The sequence below is a fragment of the Notolabrus celidotus genome, chromosome 10, assembly GCF_009762535.1.
Source record: "Notolabrus celidotus isolate fNotCel1 chromosome 10, fNotCel1.pri, whole genome shotgun sequence".
NCBI classification, from domain to species: domain Eukaryota; kingdom Metazoa; phylum Chordata; class Actinopteri; order Labriformes; family Labridae; genus Notolabrus; species Notolabrus celidotus.
In genome coordinates this window covers 8400492-8424630 of record NC_048281.1, presented here as the reverse complement: position 1 = coordinate 8424630, position 24139 = coordinate 8400492, and the positions used below count along the sequence as shown (strand labels likewise).

General features: G+C 40.2%; 1 protein-coding gene across 1 annotated transcript in view; it reads left to right on the top strand.

The window, feature by feature from the left end:
• Positions 1-281: 281 nt before the first annotated feature.
• LOC117820269 (nck-associated protein 5-like) overlaps positions 282-24139 on the top strand; it is a 67961-nt gene continuing 44103 nt past the window's right edge. Inside the window, exons 1-4 of the mRNA XM_034693993.1 lie at positions 282-330; positions 565-700; positions 15921-16011; positions 16771-16929. Of these exons, the coding sequence (XP_034549884.1) occupies positions 282-330; positions 565-700; positions 15921-16011; positions 16771-16929 (435 nt within the window). The remainder of the gene's footprint in view (positions 331-564; positions 701-15920; positions 16012-16770; positions 16930-24139) is intronic.

The window sequence follows — 24139 nt, the reverse complement described above, 5'->3', positions numbered from 1 at the left end:
CATGGAGAAAATTAAAGATGACATATGGAAACTTTTTACCAAATAAATGTCAGGTTTATTAAATATTGTGTTTAAAATGTTGGCTTGTAAAAAACAAACACTGACTGCAGCTACAAAACATTTTCCTTCTCAGCTTAGTACCATTCAGACAGGTAAACACCCACAGGACAAGTCAAAAGGTAATGCTCTTATTAAAACATTAACAGCCTCTGAACTCTCGCTACCATAACAGCACGAGGGCATCTTAGAGGTTCTACAAAATACAGGTATTTGGTTTCAATATGACAGCTCACCCAAAGGCTCTGCGTAAATGTCACAAGGAGAGAGCTTGTAAACTCACAACCTGTCAGCTGAGGGGAAAACACGCATGTGGACGTTAATACAAAACTACAGTGTGTTAGGAGCGGGGAGGAGAGGCCGTGTCACGGTCCAAACAAGTAAACAAACTGAAAAAATGTCCTAAAAAATAGAGGAACAGATGTACTGTATCTTTGAAATCTTCAGTGGGATTATAAAATGCAAGATTAACAACAAACTAACTGTGTTTACTTCTCTCCCCTGCAGCTACGCCACCAAAGCTGATCCACAATAATAATCCCCAGCTGGAGAACAAACAGCATCTGGGCGAGGAGAGAAAGGAGCGGGAGAAGTCTCAGCAGGGAGAGCGGCAGATGGTTACACTGCAGCAGCACTTCTCCAGGTAACACCTTCACCACAACACCACCAGGCTGCAGACACAGACAGTTACACACTTGACTGGAGCCTGACTGACAGTGGATATTAAAATGCAAACACTGAATGAGATTAAGCACAACTTTATCGATCTTGCACATCAAGGTCTGTTTACACGACTTGGGAGAAGCATTGCTTATGTAAGAAAGAAAATAACAGTGTAAAGACTTTATGGCTTCAGTGGGAGATGTTAACAGATCTATACATTTTATTAAAACTACATGTGTGAAAATCTTTGCATGGAGTTGGAATGAAGTGCTCCTTATCTTCACCTTAAGTTCACATAAAGCTCTCCAGAGGAGTTTTTGGTTACTTATGAAACAGACTAAATTAGTATTGATGCCTCTTCTTGAGCTGAAAAGAAAGTTAATAAGACCATCATAGTGCCAATTTGTGACAGAAGTTCTCTCCAGACACTTAAAAAAAGAGCCGAGGCCTTGGGATGGATTTGCAGTTATCAAGGTAACTTCAGGGTGCACTCAGAGTTTTCAGTACTACGAATGTGGCTCACTTCTTATGGGATAGTTCACAATGGTATATAAGCTGTATCTAAAATTGCACCAGAGCAGTCTAAAATTGTGGAATGTTCCTTTAAGACAAACTGTGTTTATGAGTTATTAGAGGAGCAACGTCACTAGATGATGCAGTTAGTTTGAGTGGCTCCTGTTTTCTTGTTGACTCTCAGCCATGCGGCAAACCTCCAGCTGTGAGAAGTGAAGCCAAAGCAGGAGTGCTTAAAACTGCAGTTCCACAGGTGTCCACTTGAGGCTGGCTCCAGAATTACTGGAAACCACATACACACAAATCCAAACAGCAGGCCTCTACAGCAACAACAAACATGTTGACAGCCTGCTACAAAAAATGCTTTTGGTCTGAATAGTTAATTTAATTTACGATAATCACACACGGTACGGAGGGTGCATTTTCTCATAACTCAGCAGTTTCGAAGATATAAAGATTACAAGTTTTACATAATTAAAGGCACAACTGACTTGATTGGCAGGCAAGCACCCTGCAGCTGTTAGCGAATAGGCTCAAAGCCCGCCTCATCTCAGTTAGCTTGAGTTCAGCATTTCCAATATGGCACCCGCCGTCGATCAACTTCAAAACAGTGCTTCAGAAACAGATGGGTGACGTCACGGATTCTACGTTCATTTATCATACAGTCTATGCTCTCAACTCAACAGTAATGTTACATTTCATGTGGCTCCTGTTTGCTCATGTATGATCAGAAAGTGGCAGAACAATCAGGTTTTGTAAAGTTGACGTAGTTTATAATGAAAACAACGAGCATTGTGGAAACCAGAGACACGTGATTGTCCGGTTTTGGCTAGCTTTACCATCTACAACACTCAACATTTATCAGCTTTGATTCAATAACTGGATCCCAAACTGTACACACTTACTTATATCCAGTTTTAAATGTAGCTGTTTTTGTGCACAGCCATTTCTTCAGATGACCTTCTTATATCGATGATATAAAGTGATGTAGCATGAGTGATATTTGTAGTTTTGCAGAAAGCCGAAAATACTTTTCTGTTCCTTGTTTAATAGTATTTATGAAATACTTTTGCCCTTCATACAATCATCAGCTCTGCAGCACTCTAGTTAAGTTGATGCAGGGATTTTTCTTTGAGGCACTATACTACAAAAAGTTTCCTTACTATCACATCAGCCTATATCTTGTTGGATTAAAGCCAGCGGCAACGATTTAATGACCAAATCCTGCAGAGCAGCAACAAACACACATCCATCACAGGCCAAACACCAAATGTGATGAACTGCCGGGCCTCTGTGGTGACTTTCAACATTTTCATTAACTTAAGAGCCCTCTTCAAGTAGAGATTGTCTTTAAAGGAAAAAAAATTTCTCCGTTTTATTGAAGTAGCCGACACTTAAACTTGATAGGAAGTGTCAACCTCCTGCAGAGAGACCACTAATGTGTTGCCACTTTATTGATCTTCAGCCCAGCGTGCTATAAAGGGAAATAATAACCAAGCATTATGTCCAGCCAGCTGTTAGGCAGCTGACGGCCCCTCATGATCCGAGTTCGATCCCATCTGCATTTGCTCAGTGGGCTGTGAGATTACCCTGATGATATGTGACTGTGAATTAATTCACTCCTGTCATGCAGAAGATATCTGGACTGCTGCCCAATATTAAGGGAAATTTGAAATTAGAGTTTTTATCTCTCAGAGTGGTTAGCATAAATTGAAGGGTCAGTCAGCTGTGGAGCACAAACTTTACCAAAAAAAGTTTTAAAAGTAGACTTTCATAGACTGTTTAAAGTTTCCAAACATTTCACGTCTTATTTAACCCACCACAACCTTTTACTTTGTAGAACAAATCAAAATGCTCAGTAACAAAAACTTCCAAAGAGGAAACCCCTGTTTTTAGCACAGTTTAATGGTACTGAGCAAAAAAAACAGCAAGTTGGGTGAATGGGTCAACTTTGGAGAAAAACGAGCAAGAGGAAGCTCAATATTTGAAACATCCAACAGCGAAAAGCATCAGAGCATCTCCCCCCAAAGAATGGTGGAGAAGGATTACATTGCATAGTTGTTGTCCTTAACCAATACAGGGGCTGCAGCCTTCATTTCCTAGGCCGCAGCTGAGTAATGCTAGCTTGGGAAGTGGTGCTATGTGACGCCAGTGTAGGGGCAGGAACAGCTGGGATGTAAACAGATAATCTAAGACCAGGTAGTCTCAACTCAGTTCGGCCTGACCCTCTAAGCAGGCTACGAAGGCTGAGTCCAGGGTCCTTGCAGCCCCAGGATAGGGACACAGATAATGTGTGTAAAGGCAGAGCAGGTAAACAAATAATCATCCAAAGGTTGCACAACTCCCAGTCTTAATACAACTGACAGTAATATCCGACATTATGCAGATGATGTGACCCTGTGCTGGTCTGGTGACACTCTACAGACATACGCAGATTATAAAATGTATAAGCTGGTCATACTATTTGATTAATTGATACTATCAGGATACACGGAGAGGCTAATTTAAAACAAATGTATGACAATTGCATCTTTCATAAACGGCCCCCCACATCTTAATTTTAGTTTTGTACACAGGCAGCAGTAAAGGGTGGAAAACTGTCCTGTTTTGGTTTTTTTTTTTTCATCTACAACAAGCAGATAATGCTCAAAGACAGCTTTGGATTCTGGGGAACTCAGCCGACATCACCGCTCCTGTGAGGAGTTTTGAGCTAGTTATGAAACAGACTGTGATTTACACTGATGCCTCTTTATGAGCTTCAAAAGCAAACAAGACCATCAGCAACAAGATGGATTATTTCAATATAGTTTGTATTAATGTCTGAATCCCTGGCATGGGTTTGTGTCAGACAAAGCACCCTGCAGAAAAAAACTTTGAGTACATTTACAATGGCAGTTCTGGGTGAGTGGTACATTTGATGGTAAAAGAAAGGGAGCGGAAAATTGTCCACTAAGGCGACAAACTCAACAGATGGAAAGTTCCTCAAATTAGCTTTAAGCTGACATTTTTTACTCTTCCTTACTGCAGTGAGGCCAGTTTGAGACTGGTTTTAAATTAACTTATTACAACAGAGAAAGAAGAAAAGACTTTCATCATCACTAGTAAATGTGTGGTCATACTTCACAGCAGAATATTGTCTTAAAGGTGACATATCACGCTTTTTTCATCAATATATATTGGTCTAAGAGGTCCCCACAACATGCCTTTAAAGTTTATGCTCAAAAAACACTTTGAAATCAGATTTTGGCATGCCTGAAAAGCCCTCTTCATGAGTCCTCCTCAGAACACTCTGTTTTCTCTCTGACCACGCCCCCTCAGGAAGTGGATGTGCCCTCGGCTCTCCGGCACGTTGATCTAATGTTTACATGTTGGCTGAATATACACGGCTGCTCACAGACCCGCTTTACTTCAACCCTCTGAATCTGATCCAGAATCTGATCCTGACGGAGAGGCGCCTGTAGCAGGACCTTTCTGAAGGATTAGTCACAGATTTAGTGTTTCTTGTTGTTTTATTTATCAGCGTGTAGATGTGTGTCTTGATACACAGCTACGAACATGTAGCTATGTGGCTATGCTAACTAGCGCTAACACTTATCCATGATAAATAAAAATCATCCACTAGATCTTCAAATCTGCAGACGTGGGGAGTAAAACCGACCTCTACCAGAAAGGCAGCAGGGCCTTTCTGAAGGATTGGTCACAGATTTAGTGTTTCTTGTTGTTTTATTTGTCAGTGTGTCTTGGTACACAGCTACAGCTACAGCTAAAGCTACAGCTACAGCTATGAACATGTAGCTATGTTGCTATGCTAATTAGCGCTAGCACTTTTCCATGACAAATAAAAATCATCCACTAGATCTTCAAATCTGCAGACGTGGGGAGTAAAACCGACCTTTGTGTATATTAAGACAGCCTACAACTAGCATGCCTCCTTCCTAAGCTCCTTGTTAGCACACATGTGTGCAGGTAATGAAAAACGGAGGGGGGATTCAGTATTATTTTATACAGTCTATGGGCTGCACAAGCTCCGAGCTCTGACTCCGTGACAGACCGGATATTGTTGTTACGTAACAAAAACACGGAAGTCTGAAACGGCTCGTTTCACACACATTTATAGAAAGGTGTAAAAATCAGAACAGGGGCAGAAAGGATTTTTTTAATTCTCGGGGGGTTCGTAGACATGCCAGGGACACATATTTCAGGTAGAGAACCATTAAAAAGTCCATTTTGCATGATATGTCACCTTTAAGTCAATCAAACCAGCTTTAAGATGTCACTGCTGGATTCAAAAAAGAAAACAACTCAGCGCATAACACAAATCACCACCACGCTAAACTGTATTAACTATAGGTGTCACTAATGAATTAAAAAATGTAATCCTCCTCTCTCTTCCTTGTTTCCTGTCTCCGCTGTCCTGTCCTCAGAATGAAGGCACAAAAAGCCCAAAAATAATCTTTAACAAATAAAATGAAAACAAAAGTCTGCCTTTTAAACAAAAGATAAGATGTAACATGTCATCTCAGTACACTTTAAGGTTCCTGATTCGTCTACAAGGATGCACCTTTTGTTCCTGTTACATCGATGTGACATTTTTAAGCTTTTTATAGAAAACCCTGACTGTCAGTGTTCTGATATTCATTTTCTGGTGGCGTTTCTTTAAGCTGCAGTCTCTGAGGACGCCTAAGTGGTGCTTGTAAAGCTTTGGAGGATGCTGTGTGTCACATATTTTATTTAGAGGATAAAATTTAGAGAAAAAATTGAAATCTACTTCAATGTTTTTTTAATATTTCCCACATGAAGGATCTGGGTGGTTTTAATTTGGTTACATGGATCAATAACTGCTTTGAAACACTCTGAATCAAAACTAAATCATGTTTTTTGAATGCTGCTTGTTTTTCCCTCAAATATATTTTATAAAGTCTCTTTATGAATGAAAAGGTGTTTTTATCTAGCCTCATGTTTCATCGACCATGAATGAAGACCAAAATTAAGTAGTTTAACTCAAGTGTTGTAACAAAACTAAAACTCATCTGTTTACACAAAAACTATGTTTTAACGCAGATTTTCTTTCTGATTCATCATAAAATAAATGATAGATTAAGTATCAGTAAAGTTTCAACTCAAATCATTTATCCCAAATGAACAAAAACATGTAAATTAATGATTAAAAAACTGTTTTTGTACTGCAGTGATTAAAGTAATGATCAAACTACTAAACCTATTTTAGTGCTCGTTTGTAGGAATCTCATTTTAAATGAATGTGGAGATGTACAGTAGAAGCATGCTTTTTCCATAGCCTATGCTTTGTCCATTGATGTAAGTAAAGAGGTTGCTTTACTATATGTGGAGGAATCTAGGCCGTTCATTCATACATTCATACATTGTGTTGTGCCTGATGAACTCAAGGTCCTGATTTGAAAAGTGTAGCCTGTAGCAAAATGTCAGAGAGCAGCAGAAAACCCCTGTGGTATGAGGGAACAGGGTCATCTCCATCTAGTATCCATGCAAAGGCACTGAAGCAATGTTTCATACAGACTGTGAACATATGCACGGCTGCACATTTGACTCTGCATACACAAAGAGCATGCTGTGTTTAAACTGATCATGATAACAGGACAGAGTCTTCAGGAAGGAAACATCATGAACTGAAATGATTTCAGAGATTACACAGGAAAAACAATATTAACACTAAGTAAAAAGATATTTTAAAAGTGAGTTAGATTTGCTTGGCTAAACTCAAATTTAATTCCTCAAAGTATTGAATTGCATGTTTTAAATTGCATTGTGCATGTTCTGTGCATCATTTGGTAGGAAGGGCTTTGCAGACTGATGCAGGGCAGCAGAGGGAAAAGCAGAAGGTTGTACTGTTATAATATTTATGTTTCTTACTACTACTTTAATATGAAATGTTGGTTTGGTCATTTTTAGGAAGAAAACACGCGATTAAGCCAAAATAAGAAATAAGGGGTGGTTTTAACTGATGTCTTGATGCTGACTTGGGTCTCACGCAGGACTCCAGCCTTGGTCTTCTGAGTAAACGTCATTCCAAGTACTACACCCCTATGAACAGCTACTCTGGGCTAAGAGTGACTTATAAGCCCTTTTCATTTTGCCATTTAAAGGCACGATATTGACGCCTCTGTGACCTCTCACCTTCAGTTTAAATGTCACAGAGGTGTGATTGTGGAATTAAGTCGTCTACACATTCTGGCAGTATCGGAGGTAGTAACAAGCGGCAACCTCCGGTCTAAAAATATGAGTCCAATGCGGAAATGCTAAAAACTGCAGTTCATCGAGGATCCGCTTGAGGCTGGCTCCGGAAGTAACAGAAACCACATACACACCAATTAAAAAAAAACTGATCTTTACAGCAGAAATAAACATATTTACAGCCTGGTTCAAAAGACGAGTGCAGTCTGGGTAGCTCATTTCTTGATCGGCACACACTGTACGGGAGGGTGAATTATTTTTATAACGCGGTAATTTCGAAGATATTGAGATTACGACTCTTCCAATGAGAGGCAAGGCTGACTTGATTGACAGGCGGGAACACTGTAGCTGTTGGCTAGGTGGATCAAAGCCTGCTTCTTTGCGTCACATCGCTCAACAGCAGCAATATGGCTAACACAGACGATTGGCCTCAAAACAGCGCTTCAGAAACAGATGGGTGACGTCACAGATATCATATTACGTCCATATTTTGTGCAGTCTATGGGTAGTAACAGCAGCATCACAGAGGTGAGATGGGATCACTTTGAGCAGGCAGGGCAGAACAGCGCTGCGTGTGTGTCTGACTTTGTATGTGAAGCTCCCACTGTGTGCTTACCTCTCATGCTCTTGCTATACACTAATGCAATGTGAACTCACACACTGAGACAACACTATGACATGGTTGCAGGGTCAGTATGGCAGTACAAAGGCATGATGAAGGTGAAGCTTTGTTGCACACTTGCAAATAAAAAGTTAGAATATCTTACACAGATGCTAAAGGGTTAATATGTGCTATTGTATGAGACTGTAAGAGCTGTCAGAGATGTTTATTGACTATTTGAGAGATGAAATGGGACATTATTCTAGTGCTGTTAGTTAACATTAGCTCACTGTGTAGGAGGGTGAAGTGTTGAACAAACTTTATTTGTAACTTCTGCTGTCACATCAGGCAAAGAAACCTCTCATTAAAGTGATTCATTGGATTAAACTGTTTGATAAAAGCAGAATTAGAGTTGCTGTCTTTCAGGCATGTCTTCATTGTATGATGTGTGATTGAATCAAGTCGCTGTGTAGTTTCTGATTCTCAATTTTATCGGAACTTAACTAAACCAGTTTTTGTAATTAAAGGGGCGTTTAGCTCAAGCCTTTAAATGCAGTTTAAATCTGTCCCTGGTGAGTTTTTCATTGTGGCCAGCAACTTGTGGACAAATCCTCGTTCTTAAAGGTGACATATCATGCAAAATTGACTTTTTAATGGTTCTTTACCTGAAATATGTGTCCCTGGCATGTCTACAAACCCCCCGAGAATGAAAAAAATCCATTCTGCCCCTGTTTTGATTTCTACACCTTTCTGTAAATGTGTCTGAAACCAGCCGTTTCAGACTTCCGTGTTTTTGTTACGTAACAACAATATCCGGTCTGTCACGGAGTCAGAGCTCGGAGCTTGTTCAGCCCATAGACTGTATAAAATAATACTGAATCCCCCCTCCGTTTTTCATTACCTGCACAAATGTGTGCTAACAAGGAGCTTAGGAGGGAGGCTTGCTAGTTGTAGGCTGTCTTAATAAACACAAAGGTCGGTTTTACTCCCCACGTCTGCAGATTTGAAGATATAGTGGATGATTTTTATTTGTCATGGATAAGTGCTAGCGCTAATTAGCTTAGCCACATAGCTATATGTTCATAGCTGTAGCTGTAACTGTAGCTGTAGCTGTAGCTGTAGCTGTAGCTGTGTACCAAGACACACGTCGACATACTGACAAATAAAACAACAAGAAACACTAAATCTGTGACCAATCCTTCATAAAAGGTCCTGCTGCCTTTCTGGCAGAGGTCGGTTTTACTCCCCACGTCTGCAGATTTGAAGATCTAGTGGATGATTTTTATTTATCATGGATAAGTGTTAGCGCTAGTTAGCATAGCCTCATAGCTACATGTTCGTAGCTGTGTACCAAGACACACGTCGACATACTGATAAATAATCCGTCAGGATCAGATTCAGAGGGTTGAAGTAACGCGATCTCTGAGCAGCCGTGTATATTCAGCCAACATGTAAACATTAGATCAACGTGCTGGAGAGCCGAGGCACATCCACTTCCGGAGGGGGCGTGGTCAGAGGGAAAACAGAGTGTTCTGATGAGGAATGAAGAAAAGGACTTTTCAAGCATGCCAAAATCTGATTTCAAAGTGTTTTTTTGAGCATAAACTTTAAAGACATGTTTTGGGGACCTCTTAGACCAATATATATTGATGAAAAAAGCGTGATATGTCCCCTTTAATCGTTGAGTAAGAGCCAAACAAAAATTCATTCAGCAGCTCATCTGAAAAGAAGCTGAACACAGAGGAACAATTGGACCGCAGACATTTCTCCTGCCAAACTGCAGTCATGAGACCGGGATGGAGAGTACGAGGCCTTGTTAGAGTGAAGCCAGACAGGGTGGGAACTTGTTTTTCCCCTTTTTGAGAGCACTCAGCTGCACATTATGTCCCACACGGTCCACAGGGAGACCAACAGACCCATTTTCCATCGGCCAATCACAGACACAGAGCAGTGACTAACGCTGAGCTGAGGATGCAGAGGACCCGTGTGGTTCGCCTCACTTTAAATGACCAGCACTGGGGAGAGTCAGTAGGATAGCAGCATGGGGTGAGTGACTACTGAGGGGGGAAAAATGGAAGCAATGACTGAAATCTTCCTGAATTTTGAGAGGGAGCAGGTGGATGTGCATGAGTTGAAGGAGAGTAAACCTGATGAGCCCAAACTCTTCAGGAGCTGAAGTTCTTTAGTGAAAATGATCTGTTTTATTGCAGCAGTTGTTCAGAGTGATATTGAGGCTCAGGTGCTCTGAAATTTAACAAAACCATGCAGACTGTATTCTTTATGAGACATTATTCTCTTTATAAAAAGTTTGACCTTTAATGATACAACAGCCACAGCTTGCTTCCATGTGTAAAATTTAAGCACAACCGAGTGTTGGTCGTAAAAGATGATGGCACAACTTATTGGTTCAGTTCAGTTTGGCAGGGAGAACAAGAGAAAGAGACCGTATGACACAATTACATCAATAATTCTAAATAGTGTTGAGGAAACGGACTAGGTTGGTCAAAAAGGAGGATCTGTTTCTTCTGTGCCTCAGACAATTATGAGCAGAAAGATCATGTTAGCACTGAGCCTGTTTTTGGAGCTGATGTTGGGATTTCATTCAGAAAGATTATCCTGCTTATTTGTTTTAACTCCCATTAAGCTTAACGTTTCCATCGATTGAAAGCTGAACTGGACTTCTGCAGGAATACTGATGTTGACATTTCTGTCTTCATTCAGCTCTCCTTCTTGTTCTCTTTGAAGTTGAGACACCATTAAACATAAATAAGGCAAAATCAGCAACAGACAGCATGTTGCTCCACTTGACCCTCTCAGAGATGGTTTAAGGTCCAGTAGCTTCTCAGGCTGCTCTCACATCTGTGCCCACTAACTTATTTCCCCACTCTCAAGACCTGCCTGAGACCGCACTAACATTTTTACCACAGTGTCAACAGGCAGAAGGGGAATGTGACAGACTACTTTATGAAGATTGATTTGATATGACGTGTGATCAGGTTGTTATAGCTGTTTTGGGGTTTTTACCAATTAGAATCAAGTATGGAGCATCGTGAGTTTTTTCTATGCAATGTTTGTATTGTGAAGGCTGAAATGTTCAGCTTATACAATGGTAGAAACTTTGTGATTACATGTCGTGAAGAATATAGAGTTCTTCGAGTTGAAAAGGTAGAGTTGTTTGCAGATAGTTGTATATTTAGACATCGTGCACTTACACAAAACAGCACTTAGTCAAGACAGGGCAAGTTTGTCTAAAAAGCACATTTCAGCAACAAGGCAATTTAAAGTGCTTCACAGGAAACATTAAACATCAAGACAGAGAGCAGAATAAACATTTGAAAATCATTAAAACAACTTATCACATATCAGAGAAGTTAAAGTTAAAGCAGCAAAACCAGAATATTAAAATGTGTGATGACAAAGTTAGAGGGCAGTGTTGGATAATATAAACAGATATAAAAGTGATTTTTTTTGAGTCATTTAAGAAGAAGAAAACAACTGAGTGAGACGAGTGAGAGTTTCAACACACCTGACTGAGTTTGTTTTCAGATTTATGGAGCATTTGCTCTCTGTGAATCATTTGCTCCAGGTGTTTTCTGCTACATGAGAAATTTAAGTTCAATATTTACTCATAGCAATAGCAATAGCAAATGTATTTATAAAGCACATTTCATCACACGTAAGCTCAATGTGCTTTACAAAGAGAATTAAAAACATTAAAACATTAAACAAAAACAATAAAAACAGAAAAAGAAAAGATACACCAAACATACATCAAACACAGAATAATAATAATAATTCATAGAATTTATATAGCGCTTTTCTTAGTACTCAAGATGAAAACTAAAGAAAGAAAATAAAACACATAAATAAAAACAAACAAAACAGGGACAGAGGTGGGGCGGGGGGAGAGGTCATGTGTGGTATGCTTTTTGGAACAGGTAGGTCTTGAGGTGGTTTTTGAAAGAGAGGAGAGAGTCAGAGTTACGGATGTGTGGAGGGAGAGAGTTCCAGAGAGTGGGGGCAGCGATGGTAAAGGCTCTGTCCCCCAAGGTGCGGTACTTGGACTTGGTGATAGGGGACAGGAGGTTGGCATCTGAGGATCTGAGGCGGCGAGATGGGGAGTGGCGTTTGAGCAGGTCGGTCAAGTAAGAGGGGGCGAGGTTATTGAGGGCTTTGTAGGTGATGAGCAGGATCTTGAAGTGGATTCGGTGCTGAATGGGGAGCCAGTGGAGGTGCTGAAGGATGGGTGTGATGTGGGCTCTGGAGCGGGAGTGGGTGAGTAAACGGGCAGCTTAATTTTGGACATATTGAAGTTTTTTGAGGTCGGTGGAGGGGAGGCCGTAAAGAATGCTGTTGCAATAGTCCAGTCTGGGGGTTATGAAGGCGTGGATGAGGGTTTCTGCAGAAGTCGAAAAAACAACAAGTGTTGCTGCACATGCACAGTCATTATATCATTCACACGCTCTGGAAAATAAACATGTTTTAAAGTAGAGACAGCTGTGATGGACCTGAGGTCAGCAGGCAGTTTGTTCCAAAGAGAAAGACCACAGTAGCTGAAGGCTCCTTCACCAGACTTTGATTGAACTCTGGATACATATAAAAGATCTTCCACCTGTTGACCTAAAGATCCAGGTCAGGTTATACACTGTGCAAGTCAGATATGTACTGGGGAGCAGAACCATTGAGTACTTTATGGACTAGTAATATGATTTTGAAAGTGATTCTGTATTGAACGGGGAGCCAATGTAGTGTTTTGAGAACCAGGGTGATATGATCAAATTTTCTTGTGTGTGTCAGGATTCTGGCTGCTGTGTTCTGGATGAGCTGGAGCCGTCCTATGGATTGTTTGGACTCATCTTTAGGTTCTTTGTCAGTTCCTTACAGCAGTCTCTATTTGTGAGATGCATCCAGAAGTTAGATCGTAAGAGGCTAGCGTAGCCGTCACGAATCCAGTGGTCGTGCAGTGTGGTCTTCATCATGGTGGTTTTCCTTTTGGGAGCCAGACGTGACCATGACAGGATGAGAGGGTGGAAAAGAAGTTTTATGCTTCTATCTTTGTAGACTGGCTGCTTTTGTAGTCTGTTTAACTTTTAAAGGGTTGTCATTTTCTAGATTTCCATCATGCTGTGTTGAAGATTTGAAACGAAGGATTGAGACTATAAACCTGTTAAGAAAGTGTTTATTGAGGTATGAATAACGCAGAAGTAGTGACATTTTCTCATTTATAATATGACTTCTTTAAACAACGAGTCGTGCTGCCCCCTGCTGGTCATGATAAAAACTGCAGGTTTGTTTTGGCTTCACTTTGAAATCAAAAGGCGTCATCCACCAGTCGATGTGTGATTTGAACTCTCACCAAGGACTGTATTTCCTGCATGCTCATACCTCTAATCTCCACATGGATTACGCCTGTATTTATACACTTCACATTTCCTCATTATAAGGATTCACTTTCCCCCTTTTTGGCCTTTAAACTAAACTTCAGAACAGATATCTCCCTCCCACCACCCCCTCACCCGCTGCTTACATTTAGTCCGGGTTTGTTTCAGGTCAGTGGCGGTGACTTGGGGCAGGAATGCCAATGATGTGCTCGCAGTCAGCAACTTGTGCTAATGGCTGTGCTGCATGCATCAAACTGGGGTAAAAGCTGCTCAGAAAGTGACAGGGCAAAATGTCACTACATACAATATTATGAAGAACATGGTCAGTGTCCATCAAGCATGCACCGCTCGAGGGAAAACAATGACAGAATCACAAAGCTGGACAACACGCTGGTACAGTGAGAGCCATTTAAACTAATGTCAGCTGCAGGATTTGGACATTTGAAGCCTCATTAATGCGGCGTCTTAGATGTTGAAGGACAAGTTTACTTTCTGTGATACTAATAAGAAAACTTACACGCACATTTCTTCAGGAATTTGACTTTGTGAACAGTTTGAGGAAATTGTTGTTAATGAATGATGCTAAGGCATACTTTTCACATTAACGTTTGGCCCAGTTGAACCTGTAATAAACTTAAATAACTTAAAAGCCTCACTTCATTTCTCTCTGAATGTAGAAACGATAGAATGAAATGTGGACGAGTTTATTGCAGCACAAATTCAAAAGAAAAAGCTCACCCACCTTGAGTTCTCCCCTCTCTCTGCCTGGGGTTTTATCATCTTGTAGCTGGTTGTTCTGTTTTTCTCACCTGCAGCTTTGATTCACTCTTTCTGCTTTCATCAGTGTTAGGACACGACAGGAAGCTTCTTCATGTTTAAGGTTTCTAAAAACTCACCTTGCTCTCTCTGTCTCACACCAAACAGCAGAAATATAAGTTAGGTAAGGAGTCAGGAGATGGAACAAAGTATTCAGGGACTGAAGAGACAAGTTATTCTAAAGGTAGTGGTAACGACAGAAAAAGAAAGGACCAGGAGAGCTAAAGGAAGTGTGATTGACTTTGAGTCATCAAACGATGGAAACACAATGTAGGATGAAAGCTCATATTGCTCTGTGTCTGTAGAACGAGCAACAGCTTGCTAGGAGTTTTGTCAAATTTATTTTTTAGGAGAGGATTTTGGTCTTTCATCTTGCTCAGTCCCCTGCTGGCAAAGAAGGCAGCTCTTGCATGCTGAAGAAACTGTGTTCAATGTGAGATGTTGTCCTTTTTAAGGTCATATTTCACACAGCAGACAGATATTATAAAATCATTAAACAACTGAACTTTCAATTATTTATTGTTTATTATTTAATTAGGACAATGCACAATAATCATCAATAATGCATCAATGTAAATATGCCTGAATTAGCACAACAACTACATTTCATCCGTAGTCCTAAAGCCGTAATTGTAAAACTACTGAACATGTTACAAGACAGTTTGCAGCTGACTACACAAAATAACTCACAAACAGTTTAATATGAAAAATGGACACTTTTGTTACAGTACAATCTTTGTTTGTCAACCTTCTAACATCTAATAAATTTACTATGCAGTATAATGCATCTGTAAAACATATTTTTAATCTAGTTAAGTTGATATTCCCTCGTCTAGTAATGATTATATTCATACTTTAAAAACTGAAACTACAATTTCAAGTTAATGTGAATTTCACGATGAATGAAGTTTCTGACGGTGTTATTCTTGAAATTCAGTTATTCGGGGGTTAGGTTTTGGGTTTTTTTTGTAGATTTTTTAAGCAAACTTTCATCGGCAGGTTTGTGACTTATTTCTTTTCTCTAAAAGTTATTTAATTACAATATTTTTATATTATCATTTCCACTTGGTCAGTTTCTGTCATGAGTCAACATTCAATCCAATCCAGCTATATTTGAGTTATTTGGCTCGACCGTGAAAAGACACTGCAGGTCATCTCAGAGGAATCTGATCCGACGATCATTTTGACCTTTCACCTTCTCTATTGTCAGGTTCATCAGCTACAACATTCATTCAATTGTGTACCTTTGCATCCACTTATCAGCTTCATCACTGTGTCATCTGCAAAAATTACATTTTAATGCAGGCTTCACTAATCAGTGTTTGCTATGTATTATCATTACACAATTAGGCCAGTGATCTAGATGTAAATAAAAATGTACTCCCAACATTCAAATACAAAACAGAGACACTTGTAGGTGATTTGGTCAGAAATGAGTGGTTGACACTTTACCTCAGAGAAAATGTAACACTCAAATACAGCTATAATCATTTCTGATTCTTCAATCCTCTGGTTATTGATTTGACTCTTTCACAGTTAGAGCATTTTTTCTGCAACAGAAATGTATTTTACTTTTTGACTAAACTTCAATAACTATATAAATCATAATGGTCGATCTATTTAAATAGCCTTTAGCTTTCACTTCTCTGACCAGTTTCCTGTTTTGTTCTTGAACGCAGCATGGAGGAGACGGTGCGAACACTTCTACAGAACCAGGACTCACTGGAGGGGCCCAAAGTGGACCCGCTGGACCTCATGAAAGCTTACAAGGTGAGCTGACTGCAGGAACTAAACAGCAGTGTATATATAAGTGTACCTCCTCTATGTGCAGTCTTTATGTGGAAAGAAGCCTTCAAGACATGCATGCAATCACCTGACTAATGATCACTCCTAATTTGGTGGTCTGTGTAAGCTGACAGATTTCCAGTCCTTCTCTCTGCTCTCTTCATCTCTGCGGCCCTGCACCAGTACTGCTCTCTAAGCCTCTCTCAGCCCCACCACCTCCCCTGCTTCCACCTGTGGGCTCTGATTAGGAGGTTTAAGATGTTGACTCTTTGCTCCTCAAGTTTCTGCATGTAAAATAAATCTGCGAGGAGTGATGAGGTCAGAGCCTGGACGTTAAACACAAACAATGTTTTGCTGCTGCTGCAAGAAAGTTTCAAACACAACAATGTGAGTTAGAGGACAAAAAAAAGAGGAACATTTGCATTTATCTAAAAGAAACTGTCTGTATTGTGTCAGTCACCTTACGGATCAGTGACTGAAGCAAGAAGCTAAAACTGTTGCTGAGTTTTAAAACCTGCAAAGTTAAGCTGTTGTTGTTTTGGTTAGATCAACGTACTTGCCGTCATATTTCAGGGACCATTTGCTTCAAAGATTTGAAGTATGATTGCAACAGCAGAGGTATTTTAAGATGGTCATCAAGTTGTTTTTTTTTCCCATTTCATCTGGAGCCTGCTGTGTTTGAAGAACTTATTCTCAATTTCTTTGTGGCTTCAAGGCGTTTCTCTCTTTTCTGCTCTGTTTCAGGATAAACTCCTGGAGGAGATGTGGAAGCAGCAGGACAGTCTGGAGGGTCCCCCAGCCACAGCAACAGAGATGGCTGCCTCCTCGCCGGAGGCTGGCGGAGGGTCGGAGGAAGACTCAAAGGAAAGCAATCCTCTGCTCGAGCGACTCCGAGCCCTGGAGGTAAGAAGAACTGCACGGTCCACTTCTTACTCTCCCTCCCTTTACTGTTCCCATTCCCCCTCCCACTCAGTCTGCTCTCTGTGTCCTCCTCTTTATCTCTGGAGCGTCACGTAGATCGATGTACAGTATTCAGAGGACAACGTTCTGTTTGATGAGATGCATCACGCTGACATGTATGGAGACTCAGAATAAGTGGGCAGCTCAAGAACAGCAAAGTATGCTGTTTATGTAAAGACTTAACTTTTTTCTCGTTACATGATGGACTCAAAAGAGCTGTGAGCTTTTGTTCCTATTTATTTATGAAATGACGAGACAGGAACAGAAGCTATAGAAAGAGATGGTTGACGGAGCACAAGCAGTGACAGCTGAAGTAATGTTTTGGTTACGTAAGACAAATCTGGCAGTCAAGAAAGTTTGAAAAAATAATATAAAAAGTAACATTTTCAACAGCTCTAAAGAAGAACTGAGAAATTACGAAAAAAGAGAATGGAGAGAGATTGAAAATTAAGGCACATACTGTTGATTATGAGTGTGTGCATGTTTTGGGTTCTTGTATTGCAGACAGAGATTTTCATTTGCGTTATGTGACCAGTGCAACTTTCTGTGAATAATTGGGCGAGAAGTTAGGGAAGAGAGAAGTGAAATAATACCTGAAATACTGAGAAATATGAGCGAAAAATCTGAGAAATAAGATAAATTAAGGATACCTTATAGCTGTGATCATGATGGTCCTAAACTAATATGATATACATATATATAACTTTTTAAGTGCAGTTTGCTGCCTGTTCATATCACCATTATTTAGGTGTCTCTTGCTATAGCATGAGTCAGCATATTGTAGCCTGAAGACCACATTTGGCCTCCGTTCACTGATATAAAATGTTAAACTCTGACTTAAAAAATTTAGGATAAAGGTATTTAAAATGCTGCACCGTTATTTATTTATTTATTTATTTATTTATTTATTTATTTATTTATCTATCTATTTATTTATTCATTTATTAAAGCTGCTGTTAGGAACTTTTGTTTTGTATCGATTCTGGCGCCCCCTTGTGGACAAAGTGATACCTCTTATCTCTTGTGCTATACATGCAAAAGAAGTGTTTTCAACTAAAACCTCATCCTGTTGTGTTCAACAGTCAACTTTATCAGGCAATGGGATTATTTTCCATGAAAACAGTCAAATAAAGGCTGTTTCTGAAGCAAGATGTCCATCATCTGGTCTGACACCTACCCCCCCAGGGCGGTTTCAGGCATTAAAAATTACAAAAGAGAAGGTGCCAGTGTTGCTGCTGATGGACTTGTTTGCTATTGAAGGTCATAAAGAGGCATCAGTATAATTTTCAGTCTGTTTCTCAGCCATTTCAAAACTCCTCACAGGGCTTTTAAGTTGTGTTTTTGGGCATTGTTGCCTTTATTGGCTGGGAAAGATGGAGAGAGACAGGGAATGTGGGGAGTAGAGAGAGTGGGGGAGGACCTGCAGCAAATTGTAGAGGCCGGGAGTACAACCGCTGCATTGAGGACTGTAGCCTCTGTATGGGGGGCACACGCTTAGACTGCTAGACCAACTGCATCCCAAATGGCTGCATTATAACATAGGTAAGGGCTTGCACAGGGACAGTGGGTCATGAAACGTTTTTGTAACAGTATAATTTTTTTTTACATTAGCATTCAAGGTCAAAAGCATGAACTAGTTTCATCTACAGTCTTAAAAAAACAATGTCATGTGTCATTCAATGCTCCTGAGTCTCTGCAGCTTCATTAGAAAGCACCAGTGAGGCATGCAGATGACAAACAAGAACAATCAGGGTTCGGTCATGCTCGTATCCATCTGTGATTATTAGAGAAAATGAGACTCCATTATACTGAAGAGAAGCACCGAGGGCAGAGAACAAAAACAGCAGACGACAAAGGAGTTATTCATATCCAGGAGGTGATAATTAAAATGCTGACAGAGTAGTTAACATTTGAAGTCAGTGTTCCAGTGAATGTTCAGTCACACCTTCCTGCTGAAAGGTGATGGGACTCACCATCTGTTGAGAGGAGTTATTTTGATCCCACTGCTCTTTCAAATGCCGTGCCCCCTGCTATAACACGGTGTAAAGACAGGATGTAAAACCACAATCAGACAAATTCTGCATGTGAGAAACCTATGTATCGACAAATTTAATGATGTATGTTTTTCCAACACAAACTGCAATGCTGGTGCGTAAGTTGTATCAAACTGAAACCTCATGTTAGCATTATAGTGCAGTGTATCTGCATGTAACCTGAACACACCTCAGTGTCACCAGCAGGAAGTACAGAGTTGAGAGACTGTGATCATTTCACTCACTTCTGCAAAATCAGGTTAATAAACATGACTCATATCTCTTTAGGAGTGAGCTTCAAACCTAAAGATGTTCAATTATCATGGGTCAGGTAGGCAGGTGATGTCAAGTGAGAACTACAGACAGGGTTCCCACACGTCCTGGAAAACCTGGAAAACCTGAAAAACAGTTGACCAGTTTTCCAGTACTGGAAAACACCTGGAAAATGGGAGAAAAAGTAAAATGTCCTGGAAAATCACATATAGTCCTGGAGAATTATTCCAACATGGCTGCGTTTGACCTGACCCGATTAACAAAACACATCCCCGTTCATTGAAAGTTGAGTGCACGCTGTGCTGGAAAAGACAGCGACACTGCGCAACTTTTTTCAAATCTTTTCTCCTTCACTTCATAATCATGCATTCACAGAAAACGGGGGTATATTGTTTATGTTTTATGGTACATTTGGCTCAAATGTACTCTAGCTCAGTTGTTCTCAAAGTGGGGTCTTGGGACCCCTGGGGGTCTGCGAACCATAGCCTGGGGGGTCTGTGAAATAATTTGAATACATTTAGATTACATCATTACAAAACAGCATACACCATTGTTATGATACCATTTGGTGTCTGAAGGGATATGTGAGTCTTGTTACTGTTAATTTTCTGAAAGCGTTTAAGATCAATTACTTGAAAAGTATAAATGTTGTCATGTTGAGTCCACAAGGAATGAAATGACCCTCTGTTTTAAAGTATACAAGTGGTATTTACTTGATTCAAATTGAAGTGTTATCTGTTTATCACTATGCTACAGGTCTGAAGGTTTTACATTGATATATACAAATAGATAATATATACAATACAAATAGTTCCAAAGGCAACTAAGAGTGCAAATGGTAGTAAGCATGTTCTTTAGTGATGGGAAGTTCGGCTCTTTTCAGAGAGCCGGCTCTTTTAACTCGGCCCCCAAAGAAGAGCCGGCTCTTTTGACTTCCGAACGGCTCTTAATTTAGGATCTTTTGTAGCCATATATTTCACCATAATTTTGCAAAAACTAATGGTTTGTGTTGAAAACCCCTTTACGTACGGTGTTTTTATAAGAAGCCTTATAATTGCCCATTTGTGTGCATTTATTCTGTTACAAAATCATTCTCACCCTGATCCTAGGGTTATGATTAGGGTTAGGGTTGTGATTAGGGTTAGAGTTAGGGTTAGGGTTAGGGTTGTGGTTAGGGTTAGGGTTAGGGTTGTGATTAGGGTTAGGGTTAGGGTTGTGATTAGGGTTGGGGTTAGGGTTAGGGTTGGGGTTAGGGTTGGGGTTAGGGTTAGGGTTGTGATTAGGGTTAGGGTTAGGGTTGTGATTAGGGTTAGGGTTAGGGTTGTGATTAGGGTTGGGGTTAGGGTTGGGGTTAGGGTTGGGGTTAGGGTTAGGGTTGTGATTAGGGTTAGGGTTAGGGTTAGGGTTGTGATTAGGGTTAGGGTTGTGATTAGGGTTGGGGTTAGGGTTAGGGTTAGGGTTGTGATTAGGGTTAGGGCTGTGATTAGGGTTAGGGTTGGGGTTAGGGTTGTGATTAGGGTTAGGGTTTGGGTTAGGGTTAGGGTTGGGGTTAGGGTTAGGGTTGGGGTTAGGGTTGGGGTGAGGGATAGGGTTATGATTAGGGTTAGGGTTGGGGTTAGGGTTAGGGTTGGGGTTAGGGTTAGGGTTGGGGTTAGGGTTAGGGTTGTGATTTGGGTTAGGGTTGGGGTTAGGGTTAGGGTTGTGATTAGGGTTAGGGTTGGGGTGAGGGATAGGGTTATGATTAGGGTTAGGGTTAGGGTTAGGATTAGGATTAGGGTTAGGGTTAGGGTTAGGGTTAGGATTAGGATTAGGATTAGGGTTAGGTTTAGGGTTATGATTAGGGTTTAGGGTTAGGGTTAGGATTAGGGTTAGGGTTAGGGTTAGGGTTAGGATTAGGGTTAGGGTTAGGGTTATGATTATGATTAGGGTTAGGGTTAGGGTTAGGGTTAGGGTTATGATTAGGGTTAGGGTTAGGATAAGGGTTAGGGTTAGGATTAGGGTAAGGTTTATGATTAGGGTTAGGATTAGGGTTAGGATTAGGGTTAGGATTAGGGTTAGGTTTAGGGTTAGGGTTAGGATTAGGGTTAGGGTTAAGATAAGGGTCAGAGTTAGAGTTAAGATTAGGGTTAGGTTTAGAACCAGAACTTAACTTAAGCATACAGAACCAGAACCAAACTCAGGCAAACAGAACCAGAATCAAACTCAACCAGAACCGAACCAGAACCGAACCAGAATCGAACCAAAAGCGAACCAGAAGCGAACCAGAATCAAACCAGAACCAAACCAGAACCCTACCAGAACTGAACCAGAACCAAACCAGAACCAAACCAGAACCGAACCAAAACTGAACCAGACCCTAACCAGAACGGTACCAGAATTGAACCAGAACTGAACCGGAACCGAACAGAACCAGAACCGAACCAGAAACAAACCAGAACCGAACCAGAACCGAACCGTACCAGAACCCTACAAGAACCCTACCAGAACCAAACCAGAACCAAACCAGAACCGAACCAAAACTGAACCAGACCCTAACCAGAACGGTACCAGAATTGAACCAGAACCGAACCGGAACCGAACAGAACCAGAACCCTACAAGAACCCTACCAGAACCGAACCAGAATCGAACCAGAACTGAACCAGAATCGAACCAGAACAGAACTGAACCGGAACCGAACCGAACCAGAACCGAACCAGAACCGAACTGACCCAGAACCATACCAGACCCGAACCAGAACCGAACTCAAGCAAACTGAACCAAAACCAGAACCAAACTCAAGCAAACAGAACCAGAACCAACTCAGGTAAACAGAAACAGAACCAACTCAAGCAAACAGAACCAGAACCAGAACCAAACTCAAGAAAACATTATTAATGTCCTCAGGTTGGCATTGAGAAAAATCAGATGCCTCAGCTTGGATGGTCTGATCTGATTTCTCCTCAGTGAGTATTTGCCCGGTCTTCAAGAAGACTCTCTCTGAAGGAACAGATGAAGCCAGGATACACAGCCTCCCCTCCATCACCTGCATCCTATGTCCTCACATATGATTGGCCGCATGGCCGCCATGCTGACCAATCAAAACAAAGTTCTGCTGTGAGCAGAGCTGGGGCTGAGCACTGTGAGAGCTAAGCAGGGAAAGGAAAAAACTGGGAGCCGGCTCTCTCTTGATGCGAGCTGGCTCTTCTGATTCACTATAAAGCATCGGCTCTCAGAGCCGCAGCTTTTGATCATGACACATCACTAATGTGTTTAATCTGTGTTACAATTATGAGGGGGCCTTGGACAATTTTCTCACCTGTAAGGGGTCCCTGGCTCCAAAAAGTTTGAGAACCCCTGCTCTAGCTAGTAGGAGTGCAAACTCCTGATAGTGAAAACAAACGGGACAAAAAGAGCGACACAGCTGCACAGAAACTCCACGTTGTAGACATCGCTGATCATAATAGACATCGCCATGCAGGAAGACAGTTTCCATTTTTTTAAATCTCTGAGAGATCTTCAAATACAGAGTGCGTCTTTACACCGGTGAGATTTTTTCAGAGTTTACGGTAACTCAAATAAAATAACTTGACATTTGCTTTGTTTTATATCGACCACTTAGCAGGATGAATATCAGGATTAATATGGTATATTTTGAGTCTGAGTTGAGTTTAGAAACATTTGTGGCCATTTTTGTCATTCAGTTCTATTTAGGTCATTAAAGCACTGATCCTCTGATCATTATTATTAATATTTCTTTATTTCAGTAAAGCAGCTTCCTGATTCCTTTGCAGGCTCTTTTGTTTTTTTCTTAGCTAATTTTATATTTTTTGAGAAAAGAGAAAGCTGAGATGAGAGTTGCCCATCATTGTTACTTGGTTGCACTAATAAAGTGAAGTGCTGTACATCTGTGGTTGCATTATTCTATTATCAATTTGCCATCTTTTTTAAGTATGTAAAAGATGATTTCATTGATAGCCATACACTACATGTCTTTCAATGTAGACTTCCACTGAGAGGAACATATTAGACTATTTAGGAACTAAATTAGAAACTAAATTTAGACTGTCATACCAGCTTGATCATCAATGAAAATGTCCTGGAAATGTCCTGGAAAATGATCTCTGGAAAAGAGTGGGAACCCTGTACAGATGTGAGGATTGCAGGATGTTACACCTTTTGGTTTGCATGAAGCGTGTTGGATCACTGAGTCAATGTGCTTACGGTCGTAAAAAGAAATAACCAACCTGGTTAAGAAAGGAAAAAGTTAAGAGCTCAACACAGATATATTTTTAATGGTCCAATTTTCGTATTATTCTGCTTTAATTTTTCAAAATGATCCAACAATGAAATCCTTCTGGTTTGATGTGATTAATACACACTCAGGTCTGAAAAAAAGCACAGGAGGTTGATTCTCTGAAAGCAAATTGTTTGTGTCCAACATCATAATCTTTCTCTGTCCTAACCCAGGGGTTCCCGATATGTTGGTCGGGACCCCCTAGGGGATAGCGAGACACAGATGGGGGGTTGTGAGATGTCTTCCAGAATGTTTTTTTAATTTTGTTATTATTATTATTATTATTATTATTATTATTATTATTATTATTATTATTATTATTATTATTATTATTTTTATCATAATTATTATTATTATCATTATTATTATTATTATTATTATTTATTTATTTTTGTTTATTTTTGTTTATTTACCTTGTTTCCTTATGTTTATCTCACTTTTTGTTTGTACTGTTTGTATTATTATTATTATTTTTGTATTTTTATTTTTATTTTGTTGGTTTTGTATTACTTATATATAATTTGTTAACTTGTGATGAACAAAGAAATACTGAAAAATGCAACAAAAAAGTTG